This window comes from Apteryx rowi, unplaced genomic scaffold (genome assembly GCF_003343035.1).
Source record: "Apteryx rowi isolate R43461 unplaced genomic scaffold, aptRow1 scaffold_430, whole genome shotgun sequence".
NCBI classification, from domain to species: domain Eukaryota; kingdom Metazoa; phylum Chordata; class Aves; order Apterygiformes; family Apterygidae; genus Apteryx; species Apteryx rowi.
Window position 1 is genome coordinate 660,233 of NW_020450684.1, and position 16,249 is coordinate 676,481.

General features: G+C 40.8%; 1 protein-coding gene across 7 annotated transcripts in view; it reads right to left on the reverse strand.

The window, feature by feature from the left end:
* The window catches only part of BRSK2 (BR serine/threonine kinase 2), a 163,052-nt gene that overhangs the window by 56,218 nt on the left and 90,585 nt on the right, over positions 1-16,249 (reverse strand). For all 7 annotated transcript variants that reach the window (XM_026076437.1, XM_026076434.1, XM_026076431.1 and 4 more), the window contains exons 7-9: positions 13,942-14,088; positions 5,818-5,849; positions 57-221 (exon numbers count right to left, since the gene is read on the reverse strand). In XM_026076437.1, the coding sequence (XP_025932222.1) occupies positions 57-221; positions 5,818-5,849; positions 13,942-14,088 (344 nt within the window). The remainder of the gene's footprint in view (positions 1-56; positions 222-5,817; positions 5,850-13,941; positions 14,089-16,249) is intronic.

Below are 16,249 nucleotides of genomic sequence, written 5' to 3' on the forward strand. Positions count from 1 at the left end.
CTAAGCATTCCAGCCCGCGGACACCCAATGGATATTAAGACTGAGCAAGTGCTTACTCTTCCGACAACAAGTCCTGTAAGAGTTTATTTCGGTCACGGAAGCAGCCTAACGAGTGCATGCTATCTAACACATCTGGATCAATATCCTCCAGGGAAGGGAGAGAACGAATCTGCACCTTTCGAGGGATTGGTTGCTCTGGTTCTGGCTCATTCTTACCCCCTCTGCAGAGGAAAGAACATAAGAGAGAGAAAGGGGCAGGGAAAAAAAGAAGAGAAACGTGAGTCACAAATGAACCCTTACTCTGAAACACAGCCTGCAGCAACAGATGGAAATAGCTTGTTAAATTCCCACTGAGAGACCAGATCTCGCAACCAGACAGATATTCGCTTCAGAAGAAAATGCCGTGAAGGCTGAGAGTGACCAGCACCTGTGGATTTGGTTCTTTAATGAGAAATATCTGCGTTAAGTCAAAAAGGCAGTAGGAACTTCACTTACCAGTGCCCTCATCATTTAAGCAGCTGTTCAGCGTCCTAATGCCAAACATTTATAAAACACTACATGGTTTTAGAGATGCTGTCTCATCAGCAGGCCAGACCTCAGGCTATCAGGCTAAAAAGTGCAAGCTGAATGATTCTCTTTCAAAGGATGAACTGTGAACAAACCAACACTGTGTTTCACTGATTATAATTACAACAGGCATTGCAGCAATTTTTCACTTGTAAACTTCTAAAGTGGTTTAGGAGACCTCAGTGTTGAGGTCCCAATTTGACACACTTTAAAAGATATTTCAGGAAACGAGGTCCCTTATTTACATGCCTAAATATGGCAATCTCTGCTTCTCYTCAGACAGGCAAATTTGAAAATTCGGGCCCGAGTGTGTTGCCCAAGGTCAGTGGTAGACCTAGGAATATATAATTAGTGGCAGAGCACACTACTCTTTTAAAAGTAGTAAACACAAACTTCCTGCATAATTATCTCATTTCATTCACTAAACTCAGGAAATATTGATTATTCATTGCAGTTATAAGCCCTAGCTATAAAAAACAGCTCAAGATTTCAGGATATCTATGACAGACTGAATGATATAAATAGCAAGCAACCTGAATATCCTTTGATTTTATTTAGTTAGGCAGGGAGCAGCTTATGTAAAGTGTGTCCACCCAAAGAAGTGGGTTTGGTGTGGTGGGATTTTGGTAGGAGAAACTGCTTATCCTGAATCTTCACTATTTCTCAGCGGGTGCTGCATGTCCTGTCAAGGCTTTCACAGCCTGTGGGCGAGGACTTCTCTTTATGTGATGTGAACGTGCGACTGTTGCGTCCAGGCTCCCACAGTGGGTGACAGGAACCAGGAACATTTCAGCTGCATCAAATATCACAGTTTGCTGTCCATGGGGCTGTGTTTGGGCACTAGACCCTTCCTTTCGATGCCGGCAGAAACAAGGTGAGCACAAATTCCCAACTTATTTGCACAGCTTAATGCGCTCTGGGCTCAGATGTGAGCTGGCCAAGTACCTACATCAGAAAGGAAGCTCCAATGCAGATGCACCCTAATTCTTCTTGGGTGGGTTAGAAAGCACCCACGGTAGAATCACGCACATGAACTCAAGGCCTCAGCCAGTACAGCAGTACCAAAAAGGCAGCCAACACAGATTATTTCCTCCAAAGTAAGCGGGCAACCCTAAGTCATTGCAGTCATGGCTCTGATGCGGGAAAGGGCAGTTACATGCTACACCTTGATCACTGAATACTGCTGGGTGCTACTTGCCATTTATTTTTAAGCAAGTTGAAATGCAGTTTAAAGATGTCTGCTTTGTGATAGTTTGGAGGTTAACTGTGTTTGCGGGACATCACTTGTGGAAAGACTTCCTGGAAATTTTCATTTTATCTTCTCTTGAAGTGGTGAAAATGTGCTTAGCACTTCCTGAATGAGTGTCATGGGCTCAGTATAGGGTAAATGACGTGGGTGGAAATCCAGAGGAACTCCAAGACAACGTGGGCTAGATCCCATTTCTCTTACAGTGAGCACTCGCACACTCCCTGCCTAGTTTTGTGCCCCTTAGGAAGGCTGGCTGCTGACTCTGCAGGAGAGAGACAGAATCTGCTCCTTGGGGTTCGCTCTTGTGTGACATGAGCCAACTCACTAAAACACAAGTTCTGGTGCCTCCACAGAGTATGAGAGAAGTCTCTGATGTCTTGTGCAACGCTAGCATGGTCCTGAGTCTAAGGGCTAGATTCAGACACCCTTGTCCAACTAGAGAAACACCGTATTCCTTGAATGCCCTGTCTTTATGACGTAGCTACTCCTAGAGCAAGATATTATTCAAACTGTGTCAGGACCTAGTTCTCAGCAAGTAATAAGCAATGACTAAATCATAACCTTGCACTATTACAGCCGAAGATGACCTTGTCATTAAAATATATTCTTGCAGGATGGACCTTTGGACAGCAGCATGCATTTTTGTTTTTTAATCATCCAAAGTTCAATACTACTAGGTATTGACTTCATTAATCATTCATTATATTACAAGCAGAGGTCCTTAAGGTAAATTAAAGAGATTAAAAAGAAGTTATTGCTTTTGAAAATTCCCAGAATATTTGGATTTCCTACTAGTTGTCCTAGTCTTTAGCAGAATATCACCTGCAAGTTTCTTTTATAACAGCTTGTGAGTCATTTCTAGAGAGCACAGCTTGCTATCTTCTGCGCACTGAAAAGTGGTTTTCCCTTATGCCCTGCACCTGGTCAACCTCAGGCATAGTCAGGGATTTTCACGCTTCCTCATCAGGTACAAGAAAAATCTGCAAAGAGACGCCTTGTCATTTGGCAATGCAGTCACTGCTTCAGGAAATGAAAATCACTGGGTCCGCACTGTGATTGGCACAACGATAGTGTCTGCTCCATCCTCAGTCTGGGAGAAAGTGACAAATTTGTTGCATTTTAGCCCACACAGACATCAAACAATGTCACACGATGAATACTGCAAATCGCGTATATTTTTTTTAAAGGCCTGGATGAATGTAATCGCTGATTTAAAACCTCGTCTCTTTTGTGAGGAACGATGCATACAATGGACGTGATTCCAGAACAGGGTGGACTTTTTAAATCTCTCCACGAAATTCACTCATGAATCTCACTGAGATGCACATTTACATTAGCTCAAAGCAAAGCRAAACCAGTACCACTCTTCTTTTCCCAATTTTGGTAAATTTGTTACCCTCACAATTAGGGCAATAACTCAGTATCACAGGGTTCTATATTTACCAAAATAGCAGATTCTATTTGCCCTCTTGTTTTATTAAAAATGATTAAAATAACTGGTGTTTATTTGCTGATATATGATAACCTGTGCTTGAGGTAAAAATTACCTGGCACAAAATCTAGCACTATTTTGGAAAAAAAAAAAACTATTTCAATTAAAAAGGCTCAAAAATATCACTGAATTAATTTGTGTGGGAGAGCAAGAAGAACGGGAAGTTGGAAATGAAAGGTTTCTGTTTGGTTTCATTTTTCCTTTTTTTAGGATTGTGAATCATGATTCCAACTTTCAAGACCTCTCTCGGTCTGGCTAGCCTGCAATTACATCTTTTTCACAGTTTTACAGGATCTTGAATATCTATTTAAGAATTAAGTGAAATCACTTATCATTTTCTGAGCACAACTTTCAGGTCAGTAAACTATTTATGACAAAGAATAAAGATTTTATACAGAATAGTAGTGCTACATAAAGAAAAAATGAAAGATGCAAGCAAAACAGCCATGGCCTACAAACAAGACACTTGTAACCGCTCCTGTCTTTGTCAACAGCAATACATCCAGGCAGAATGAATGCAGAGAGGCTAGGGAACATTACCAGATGGAAGTAGTAGAGTTTGGAGGTGGCAGGGTTATTCACAGACTAAATTTAGCCAAAGGAGGTTATCCTCCTTAGGTCAATCCATGACCAACAGAGAGAGAATGAGAAAGAGACTCCTTTAGAAAGCTATTTTGAGCAGAAACCTTGTTTTAAGCCATCTGAACTGACTTCTGGAGGAGCCTTTCTCTCTCTGCATTGACTATACTGGGAGTCTAGAGAGATCTGCTTTTGCAAAACTCAAGTTAGTTCTTATGAGAACACCCTCAGATGCAATTTCCATTGGGGTAAAAACCTATTTACTGTGCCAAACATCAGAGAGCTAGATCTTCATCGAGAAGTAAATGAAAATGGTCTAACACTTACAACTGCAAAGAAAAAGGTCTTCAAATTTTAAAGGTAGAATAAAGCCATGAAATAACACCTGTTTAACTGTGCATGTGAGCCTGGAACAACAGTTCTCTGCGAGGTGAAAACTTCCAGGCAAAACTCTTGAGGAAGGTTAGAAGAATAATATAAGTGATCAGTGCCATTTGATTTTATTTCCTATTCCACTTCTGATGGAAGCACAGGGAAAATAAAGTTGCCTGATTTCAGTCCATGAAGAAACAAAGGGGATCAGCTGTCCAGTCCAATGTAAACAGCATTTACTTTTGAATTTCAAGTAAGACATTATAGGAGGGACGTTTCAGAGATTACAATCAGAATTCCCCCCTCTTAATTTCTCTTACATTTATCCATGAGATTTTTTTTTTTTTTTTTAAAAAGAAAACACTTTCAGCAAAAGTGTTGCCCCTTGTACAACACTCAAGTCCTTCTTTGGTTTTAAAAAGTGCCATGTCAACTGGCAGCCACAGAGTATGAAAAAAGCCACAGGCCGAGTGCAACCACCATTTCAGGCAAACTAAGAACAAAACATGTTCTTCTACTAAATTGTTGAATGCCCTCAGGTCCCCTTTAAGCCAGATGAATCCAGCAAGTGAACAGTACCATAAGGTAGAATTTGAGAAACCAAAACAAAAGTTTTTTCCTGGTGATGGGCTTAAATATCAGGTCAGATCATCCTCAAAAGCTTCCCAAGAGCAATGACAGGATTACGAAGGCAGGACTTTCCATATCACACATTTAGTGAACTGGTAGGCGTGCTGACCTCCGGTAGCAAGTATCAAAGCATCACTTCCTTGTTTAATACCTGTGAAGTATTCACCTTAATTCGATTGGGTTATCATCAGTATAAAGCAAAAATGTTATTTACTTAGGTTTCTTGAAATAGTAGTAGGACTACACAAAGTGAAAGGTCACTTCTGAAAGCCATCAATCTTCCTCATGCCCAAACCACTGGACAGGCGCAGACTTTTCTCATAGACCTCCTGTTTCACTGTCAAGACTGCTGCTACTTTTAATCAAGTCGCAGAACTACTCTCACATCAACAGCTTACAAGGTCAGAAGCAGCCTCCTAGATTGCTGTGGAGAAGCAGGAGTAGGAATTATGAGACAGAAAGTCTCTTGCTCACAGGTGCTCACTTATCAATATAATCTTTTTTGTCTGTACTTCAGAGAAAAGCCAAGATGCCACGAAGGACCAAGCAAAAGTTTTCTTGTCAAGAAGGTTTTCAAGGGATTCTCTGTAGCCCTTCGACAGCAAACTAAATATGGTTGTTAGTTTTTTGCAGGTTATCTTTTCAACACAGCAAATTGCTGGACTGAACGTCTCATTTCAAACAATTGCTACTCACATGTTTCTGTATATGAAAGTYCCTGGCTAGAATTTACAGAAATGAAATTATTTTAGTGGCAGAGGGTAAAAAATCACTGCTAGATGCCTTCCTCTCCTCTGCACCTTTCTCCACCTGTGTAAAAATTGCTTTCTAGTTCCAATCTCTCTCTTCAGCAATCACTAGAATATCAGCTCCCGTAACACAACCAATACTGAACACATGCAAAAGTTAATCAAAAAGTGTTACTTACATATACCATATGTGTTTCTGAATATGTTCTAGCTACAAAGGAAAAGAAAACAAGGAATTAGTGCTGTAGAAAAGAAGTAGTAACATCATAAGACATCCTTCTTCAAGGCTTGCCTCTAGTTAGTGTTAAGTCCACCATTCCAGAGCTGGATCYGTGCAAACGACAGGAGCTTTATTTTGCATAAAGAGCATGCTCATCCTCACCCACCCACTGTAAAGAAGACTGTAACTCTGGATATAAGGAACAAGTCAGGAGCAAATCTCAGGAAAATGCAGAAGTAGAAGGCTTCACGAGCAAGTGTGTTGCAAATTAAGTTTTTCCCTTCCGAAGCCCTTCCCCTCTGCAATCTAACTGAAACTAAGAGTGCTCCTTTCAGTGTGTGCTTCATGACTGATTCTTTACACCAAAAACCCATTTCTGGTTTTGTTTTGGAGAGAGAGAGAAGGAAAAGAAACAAATTCAATAGGTTCAAATGGATAATGTGAATGAACAAAGTAAAACATGTATGAGTGATACGATCTTCCGTCAGGACCCATTCCTGATGGCATCACATTTGCCATTAGAACCTAAAGAGCAAGTGGAGTAAGGTTTGATGTTGAGGTAATACCATTTACTGTTCCAGCAGCTGATCATCAGCCTGCAAACTCCTTTTGCTTCCTCCTTTTCTGTTTCAGGCATGAGCATTTCACCATGTCATGAAGGACTGATTAAGTTTAATAGTGGCCTCGTCTGCTTATGGAATGCAGATGCCAGTAAACGTTACACAATGGCCACATTTTCTGCAAGCGCATGGGAATAAAAAATGCACTTTTTTCCTAAGCAAAACCCTAAGCAGCAGAGAGAACAAACCTTAGAGCAAAACCTTTCTAATTCAGCTTATCTGAAGCTTCATCACAGTAGAAAAGTACTATTCATACCCAGGATTGTTCATTAGGAGGACAATATTCCTCCTATTCCCTGTTATGAAGAACCTTTGAACATGAAGAGCAATATGCACGCTCGCTGCATATAGGTGTGGGTTTGTGCAACGTGCAAGATAGAGGCAGGGCAGAGCTAGAAGGAAACTCAAGTGCTACCAGCTACCAGATGAAATGAGAGCCCCATTAAACTGGTCAGCAAGAATGGAGACAGCTGTCCTGCTCTTATTACTTTCCCCTTCAATTCCAGAATAATGACAACCAGGGAGCAAGAAAAAAAAAAAAAAGAGGAATGGACAAACAAAATCTCAGCGATAAAAGTGGGTGTTTAACACAGAGAGCAAGGAATCAAAGGCTTCTGTGTTATATAACAACAGCTCCTTGCCTGGGAAACCTGGAATAGCTCCGGCTCAGACTCTATATGAGATCATTTGTTACGTGAGACAGGGTTTTTCCTGAAATCAAAGAAACAAGGGAATACAGCTTAGGAAAGCATGACAGGAGGCAGGAGGGATAAGTATGAGAAACAAACAGCCTCCTTTAAAACCAAGACTGCATCAACATCGCAATCAGAGGTACAGTTGCTATTTGTTCCTCTAGCTGTCATCTAACTAGCTCATGTGCTAGGAGCAGCAAACCTCTCCAGCATGTGCATCCAAGGTCCTGGGCAGACTGGCATAGCTTTCACCAAAGCCCACGCCACTGAGGCTCACTCCTCTCTGTACTGGAGCTAGCCAGCTTACAGCTAGTTTGGGTGTGCTTGCACATAAAGCACTGAAACACCTTTCATTGCAAACCAAGCAGTCGATCCTCCTGCTCAGGCCACTGAATGGAGTTCCTTTTCTCCTTTGCATGGCAGGAGCYGTGGTCATGACCAGGTAGAAGTGAGATGTAGGTCCTCCTGATGACTTGTGCTTTCCAGTCATGGCAACTCTGGTGTTTGGACTTGAAAAGACCCCAGTGCCACATCTGTGTGTTTTATAACTCCTCGTCTTCTTGCTGTGGAAAGCTCATTCCTTGGTGTTGCAGTATATGATACAGACCTCAGGACTGTGGGCCTCAGCTCTGCCACAGGGCTTCCCCTATCAAAACTCCCCTTGGTCAACCAGTCCCTTCACCCCTGCACTATTAAGAGGTGGATGGAGTACTGGTGACTCACTGCCATCTCCCCTGAGAAGCTTAGCTCAGGGAGATAAAGGTACATACTATGTGTGCTCCCCAAATAGCCTGGAGGTGCAGTCCTCCTGACCAGGGGCTGTGCAAGGTGACACACAAACACAGAACATAAGGAGACACTATTCTGACACTGGACAGGATTTTAGCATGGTTAGTCATCAGGTCCACACTACTGTAAGGACCCACTAAGGAGGGTACTTCCTTTGCTTGGTGAAACCACCCTGTGAGATGCATATCTACTCTTCATTTCATATACACCAAATGGAGAGTTAGAGATATTAATGATTTCAGACAGAATGCAGATGATACAGCTAAGCGATGTCCAGCTCTCTTTCATGCTTGCTTCTTCTGCTGCATTTTCTGTCTCCATGGGTCGCACTGTTCTTTTGTGCCTGCGATATGCAGAAATGCCATAATGAAGCAGACAACAGCACTTCATTCCCTGATTCAAAGAGGGAGAAGAACGGAGGGTCACCGGTTCTTGTCCTAGTCACAGACCTTTGGGCTCCTTCAGGGATGTCAAGCAGAAATCCCTTCCGCCCATCCCTGCCGACCAGCCTCCTTCAAGCTAAAGACCTCACAGCATTTTTCTGAAAGAGAAGCACCATAGCACTTTGATATACATACAGAGATGTGTGTGAGTTCTCACGTGCAAACACAATGGCTGCTGTTTACCTACACATTTGCAGTTCCATCCCCATCAAAATCATTGCTGTGAAGTACTCTGGGATACCCTCGATATGAAAACTACTCTACAAAACCAATTTCTATTCTGAATCTGAATCAATTTCTATTCTGATTCAAATGTAATTGCATTGAAATGTTATTACAAGTGCGCTTGCTGCTGCCAACATCTTCACTGCTTTTTTTAAAGGTAATTAATTAATGCTTTGTTGCTTTTCATCTGCATTAAAGTGACAGGAGGGTTATGGGAGGGCAATTGGTTTTGACAAGGAAAAGTCTTTATGCTTTTTACTATGCAATGCAGGGGAGGGAGATCCACAGTGGGAGCTAATCTCACTCCTCCTGCCTTCATTTAAACACAATGTTTAAATGCATTTAAGTGACGAAGGCATTTAACAGCCCTTCCCAGAGGGTTCTTGCTGTTTGCACATGAGTTTGCCAAATTTAATGCCATTTTATGGGAGTTGTAAAAATGCTGCTTCCTAATATCTCTAGCCACTGCAGGCAATTGTCTCATGATGCCATCTCTAAAACAACAAAACATGCTCAGATCCATTGCACGTGCAGAGTCACAGGAGAGGTTTCTGCAAGCTAAAATGCTGTAATGTAAGGAGAGAGGGAATTCCTTTTTCACAGTTTTATATAAAAACACTTCCAATACATATTAACTTTGTATCCTGATGTAGCATTTAGGAGCCCCACTCAAAGATGAGACCCCGTTGTGCTAAAGAGCTGCACAAACTCATCAGAAAAAGAGGTCTCCTCCCCCAACGAGCTTACGTCTRAATTCTAAGACAGGGAACAACAGATGGAGATAGACAGGCAGATGGAAAACAAGACAGTGCTGTCTACATCCTGAGCACTGATTTCAGCAGAGCAGTTGCCAAGCTGAAAAGTTCTGTCCTGAAGAAAAACTTTCTGAAAATCTGTGGATGTGAATCTGGGCTTGTGCTCATGTCAGATTCCAGACTTCCCTATCCAGAAAGTGAACAATCTCAAACCCATCTTTGCAATAAATGGTCCTGCACCTTAGATAAATCTTCTTCCATCAGAAGATCCTCTTGCTTGAACTTTAAACCTACTGCATAATGTCAAGATACAGGCTTTTCATGGCCAAAGAATTCAAGCTGACAGTGCAAACAGCACTGGTGGAATCACTGTCACTGTCAGTATTAGCAGCTGTACTACAGCAGTCTCTAAGGACCTTGACAAGGGCAAGGTGTCATTGCGTTAGGTGCACACCGTAAGAAAAGGTCCTTGGCAGCCAAGAGTTTACCGCCTACATACGTCTACTGGACGTTTACTTCCACTGTACAGGTGGTGAAGCGAGATAATTTAAATGATGTGCTAGGCATCTTACCATAAGATCATCTAGAAAAACAAAGAAGGATGCAGGATGAGTTTTCCCTTGTTAATTTTTTTTAAACATCCTTTAGATGCTGCAGTCCAAGCAATAAGGAAAACATCAGCATTAGCATACATTAGACCACAGACAAGACAAAACAGCAGAGAGGAGATGCTGAAAATCTGGAGTAGTTTAAGTTGGACAGTTTTCAGGGATAGGTATTTCAGACTAGCCTCTGTGTGGACCTCAACAAAGAAGACAAGTCATTTTATTCTGGAATAAAATGTCAACACTGGAAACAGTAACAGCTTTATAATAATAGCTTATTCCGTAATACCTGTCCTGATCAAACTTGCTCTACAGAGAAGGTGTTGATAAAGCTCACCCATCATTAAAAGGAAAGTGGACCAAAAACTCCATAGTCCTTCCCTTTTGTCTTTGTGTTTCTGCAGAAGGAAACAGCAACTGAGAATGAAATGAATTCCCCTACAGTAACCGTAATTCTCCTCTATAGAGATGCTGAATCACTGGAACCCTCCATGGAAAAAAGCGTTTGCTCTCGGAAGAGCACAACACTTAAAGGAACCTCCCCCTGCAGTACTGCAGGCAGCACGAGCACTCACTCTCTTCCATAAACCTAGCCAACTGCGTCTTCAAACTGGTTCGCCTGTCCCTCCCAACTCTACTCCTACTAGAAAGCAGTCCTACAACCTGACTGATATAGCTAAAATAATACTAATTTCTAGCCTACTTTTATGTAAGTCCATYTGATATTAATTTGTTTCTGTGCCAGTATCTTCTTTAGCTTAAATAAACCCTCTCTCCCTGGTAATTACCTCTAATGTATATGCAGACAACTAGTACATCTTTTCTCAGATATTTCAGTAGACTAAGAAAGCTGAGCTCTTTTAGGCAGAATCTGACAACAGGCTCTCCAATCTTCCAGTCACTTTAGCAGTCAGTCTTTGCACCAGTACCAGTCTGATTCAATGTTTCCTAAACATGGATGGTCAGAAACACATACAACATGACCAGCAGCTACGATCTCCTTTTGCATGGTGTCTACTGCAAAGAAAACATGGATTCTTTTACTTAAAGTATGTTCAGCTAAACAGACCCAGTAAACAAGAGTAGTCAAGCATTACCTACTAAACACACTTCAGGCTACACAGTATCTGGAGAGCCTGAACAATATTCCATTAAGACATAACAAAGTCCTCTTTCCATAAACGAATCACACACAAAAAAAGGTAATGCCATTTTCYGAAGGCAGGAAAGGGCCAACAAACAGTAATTCTGAATACCCTCCTCTCCATTAACCCTCTCAAGTTATAACACTGGAGCCGAATGATGACAGTTAAACATGAATGCTAGCTCTGTTTTTGTTGATCATTTTAACAGATGGACTGGGGAAGGTGTGGGTGTGCTGTGAAATGGCAATTACTGCAGGGAGGGAAATGCAGTTGGATGAAAAGAGAAAAGATACAAACCAAAAAAAGGAACAAAGCAGAGAGGGGAGGAAAAGAAATTCTAGTGACCTTAAATTTCACTATATTTTTCTGCTGAATTCATCAATAAGATATTGAACAAATGATCAGCTATATGTACAGCTACAAGCTGTACCCAAGTACACATATAGTACCCAAGCCACAATTTCCAGTAGATCTTTGTATAAATATCAAATTGTTCAAGTGAGATATTTGCCAAGAATAGAGGCTTCCATATAGACCTATATTTACTCCCTTTTCACAGGACGCAGCTAAAACAGAATTCAGATCGCTCCTCCAAATGAACTCTATTCTCCTGGCTCCTGTGCATCAAACAAAGAGATCCCTCTGCCTGGCAATCGAGGCGACCGGAACGCTAGCAGGATGGAAAGGGCAGTGTGACAGCAGCAGGCAGCAGAGGCGGCAAACTGAAAGCCCCTAAAATAATGAAAATAAGATTGCAACTAATAACAAACAGTTATTCCTTTTTCTTCCCACCTTTCAGCTCTTGAATACATCTCATTTCAAATTCTTATTTGCAATTCACCGGTTACTGTTTGCCAATAACTATCTGATCTGYTTTCTTTCTCCCTATGGAAATAGGAGTTTCTTTTTGATCAAGAAAACGGGCGGGTCACTATGTGACCTTAATTTATCTTAACCCTTTTTCCTCCTGCGTGCATTCTCTGCTGTATTACGAAATTCAAAGCATTCAGGCACTATTAGGAAATTAAAAAGCTAGCATTACACTGTGGCAAAACTCAAGTCTTGACATTTTAAAGAAGATATAACGTCTGATGTTCTGTTCACTGGCACTCTCAAACCACTGGCACTAGGATCTTTGAGAGAAAAATATGAACATTTCAACTGCTCTGCACTGTGGTGGACTTCTTAACAAGAGTTGCAGTCTATACCAAGAGGCAAAATGTATCACACTCTTCATTCAAGGTCTCATCTGCCTACTCACTGTGGCCCCTGCTCCCTGTTGCCTTGTGCCCTTGTTCTTTCTACTCTGTGAGGCAGCAAATACAGCTATATGTACCTTATGGAAAGGAAACTGAGGTAGAGACAGACTTAGTGACTTTCTCGATCACAAAGAAAAGCTGTTTCATGTCTCAGGGTACAGCCCTAACTTCTGCTGGATTTTTTGAAAATATGAAAATAACTGGAAGAATACTGCTTTTCTTTTTTTTTTTTTTAAAAAAGGCCTTTTTCCTGTGCCTAACATTTTTCTTAGAATTTTTTTCAATCAATGCTACTCATGTACTGCAATATAATGTCTGTTGGGTTTGAATAGTTAAGGATACTAGTAATAACATGAAGAACTTTTCACCTAAGTCATCAAATAGAGCATGACCTGGTTTTGTAATGAATGAAATCAAAATGCAGCTGTAGCTGTCAGGTAACACTTTACAGAGAGTTGTGAAGGGAGTTTCAGTTTACTTCTTAGCAGACAGGTGTCTGCATCCCAAAAGCACTGTCACAGCTGGTGCAGACTGATGCTGTTGTTAGCAATCTCGGCAGAGAGGCCAAGCACTGATCTGAGAGTTTATTTATAAATATTTTAGCAGGCTGAAGAACCAGGAGGAGTTTTAAATTTACATTTCTTTATACATACTCCCACTCAGAATCTGTGAGCTTAGTAAATCTGTATAAAATCATCACCAGAGCCTGACAATAGGATTTACAAGGGCAATGTACCCATAAAGGCAGAAGCCTCCACTGACAAGCAGGCAATCTTGCTTTCCAAAATGATTTTAATTGCTAATTTTTTTTAATTCCCCAAAACATTAACTCAGTGTTAATGAAGGATACAATCACTACACAGTGCTCACCCTTGCAGGGCCTCTGCTGTAGTGATGAGCTGTATCCTAGATGCAAAGTTTCAGTGCTGAGTGCCAGGAGCTCAGCACTGTGGGTCTACCCATACTCAGGACCACAGGACACAACACGAACTAGAAGATTAGAAGACACCTGCTCTGAAGGCTGCCAGAGGATAATGCAGAGCATATGCAGGACAGAATACAATGCGGGCTGAGTGGCATGAAGTGACAAGCCACAGATTTAGTCAGAAACGTAAGAAAAACTTAACCCTTTTAAAAGCAAAGCTTCAAAGAACAGTCCTAGCAGTTTTGACCTTCAAACAGTTATATCATGTCCCTGACAAGCTGGTACGTCAGCCAGGAGAACCAGGCTACCCAGGTGGACTCCAAAATGTGCAAATGTGTCAGCTGTGCTGTGATGACATGAGGAAGGAGTTATTCCAAACATCCACCATTTCCTTATGAAAGTGAATTATGAGGTTAGGGAAACAAAGGTAATATGCCCTTATCCTTTAAACGAGAAGGCAACTAGCTCCTTCCCAAAGACTTTGTCAATTCCCTTCGTTCTTCTTTAGGAGGAAATGCACAGGAGTGACAGTAAAACAGCAAGTCATCTCAGTCATTCAACCCGAACTACAATGAGATGAGAAATGAAGTCTTGATCACATGATTTGCAGCAAACGCCTTCTTACCGTGAGACGTTTCGAGGCATCCACTTCAATCATCCCCCGCAAGAGGTTCTGACAGTCTGGGGGGATAAAATGTGGCATGTGGAACACTCCACGTTTCACCTTCTCCAACAGTTGCCGCAAGTTGTCGTCATCGAATGGCAGGGCACCCTGCAGGGATATGACAGAATTGTGGTTAGGAGAGATGAGAGAAAGGGAGTTGGAGAGGGCAAAAGGAGAAAAGTCAGGATAAAGACAGTAAGAGATAGGAAAAGAGAAAATTAGTTCATATTGAATTATTATAAAAAGTGAAAACTTCTTTTTATCCATTGAAAACAAGTAATTTCTTAGCGCTGTTGTATTTTATCCAACATGGGAAACAAAACTGAGGACAGTTTTTTCTATTAAACCTTTAATTAGAAAATGAATACCGGTATAAAACATAATGCAAAATATGAAATTGCTTTTCCAGGCAAATTCACCAAAGATGCATGGATTCACTTAAATTCAGCTCAAACTTTTGATCTGTTGGTGTTCCTCCTGGGCATACTTTCACTGCAGCAATGTTTATCGTCTCCTTATTTCTAATCTTCCTGAGACACATTTATTGCAAACGCTGAAAAGAAGGTGAACAGCATTTGAGAGACTTTCACTAAAGAACATCCTCTTTCTCTTGGAGCAATGGAGTGACATAGCTGAAAGAAATCCTAACCAACATTGACCTTTGCAAGCAGCAGATATTCTAACTGTTTAATCTATTCCATCCAATTCCCATGATGCAGTCAGGTCATCAGTTCCTATTGCTTCCCTGCAGTAACTCGCTCGTAAGAATGCCTTGAGTTTTTTCAGTTGAAGTCTACATTTTGAATAGATCATCAGCTTGCCACAAAGAGCAGCAAAAGAGCTATCCTCGCTGCAAGGACAAAAAGTAAAAAAGAAAGAGAAGAAATCTTTAAGATAACTCCACTGACTGAAGCTGATATCCTTTTATAGCAAGCCTGTGTCTTCCTGGATATTCTGTCTCACTTCCCTCTTGCACTGCATAATTCTAGTTGGTGCTGAGCTTCCTTGATTTCCAGGAAGGCTTGTGGGAAGTTGCAAGCTGTCAGCTGCTGTGATAATGAAGTTTTCGGTTGTCAATGCTGGCACTGCTCTTACTACAATGAGTACTGCACCTGTATAATCAATCCTGTGTCTATATGGTTTACGGAGACCAGCAGCTCCATTTGCAGAAGCCTCAGAAAGCCCACCTAGCGGTTACAGCTATGGGGCACTATTTCCTTCTGTTTGTTCATTCGGGTGGTCTCCAAAAGACAGCGTCCCCGTATTCTGCAACCAATCTCTCAAGTTACCTCAAGTTTTTCCTAACTGTTCCACACTTAAAGGGAAATCAATTCTGATAGTTCAGTAGTTTGGCTAATGAAATTTAATCCATGATGAAGTCAGCAAGGCTGCTTTGTGGCATTTCCTGAAGGTAACAACTACAGTTCTTTTATTACTACTGCTATTATAGCTTGAGACTTTTCGTAGGGTTTGTCCCGACATAATTAACTAGAGAGCTCTGCTCTGTCAGTAGTAGACTTATTTCAACTGTTTTGTAGGCTCATGTACATATGTAGGAACAGATGAAGATGTTTCCCAGCAACAGAGGGGCACCAAACCTTGATAGGAAAAGGAAAAGCTCCCTCCTACAAATCCTAACCATCTCACTATCTTCTCTCTTCTTTTCCTAAAACTGAAGAAGCCCTATTAAGAGCTCATTATATAGGTCTATTTCATCATCCATGAAAATACTTGCTCAGGAGCAACAGATGACCAAGTGATAATTTGTGAGAAAATTAAAATTCCTCTCTTGCAAAATCAAGACAAAAATTATAAAACTTGAAAAATGTCAGTGAACTGAAATGACTAAAAAGAAAAAAAAAAGATGAAAATTGGTTAAGGTGATTTAAAGCATCATACTGAGATTATTTCAAGATATTTTGATTTTGACCATTTTTCAAATTATCAACATAAATCTTGAAACAAAACTCCTTGATAATTTTCAAGTATTTTAAGCAAAAATAATGAGCAGAATCTAACTCCCACAAAAGGTTTTCGTTTCAGTGAATAAGTACTTCTGTCAAAATCAAAATTTTAAGTGAAAAATTAGTAACTAGGTTTACTAATAAATGTACAATGAGATCTAAATTTGACTTCAAGCTTGTTATGTTATAACTGTAGATGATCATCTGAGCTATTTTAGATATAAAAAACTTAACAGGCATATTAAATCTATCCTCACATACACTATTAAATCTGCATATGGTAATATATTCCTTGCTTATGTGAA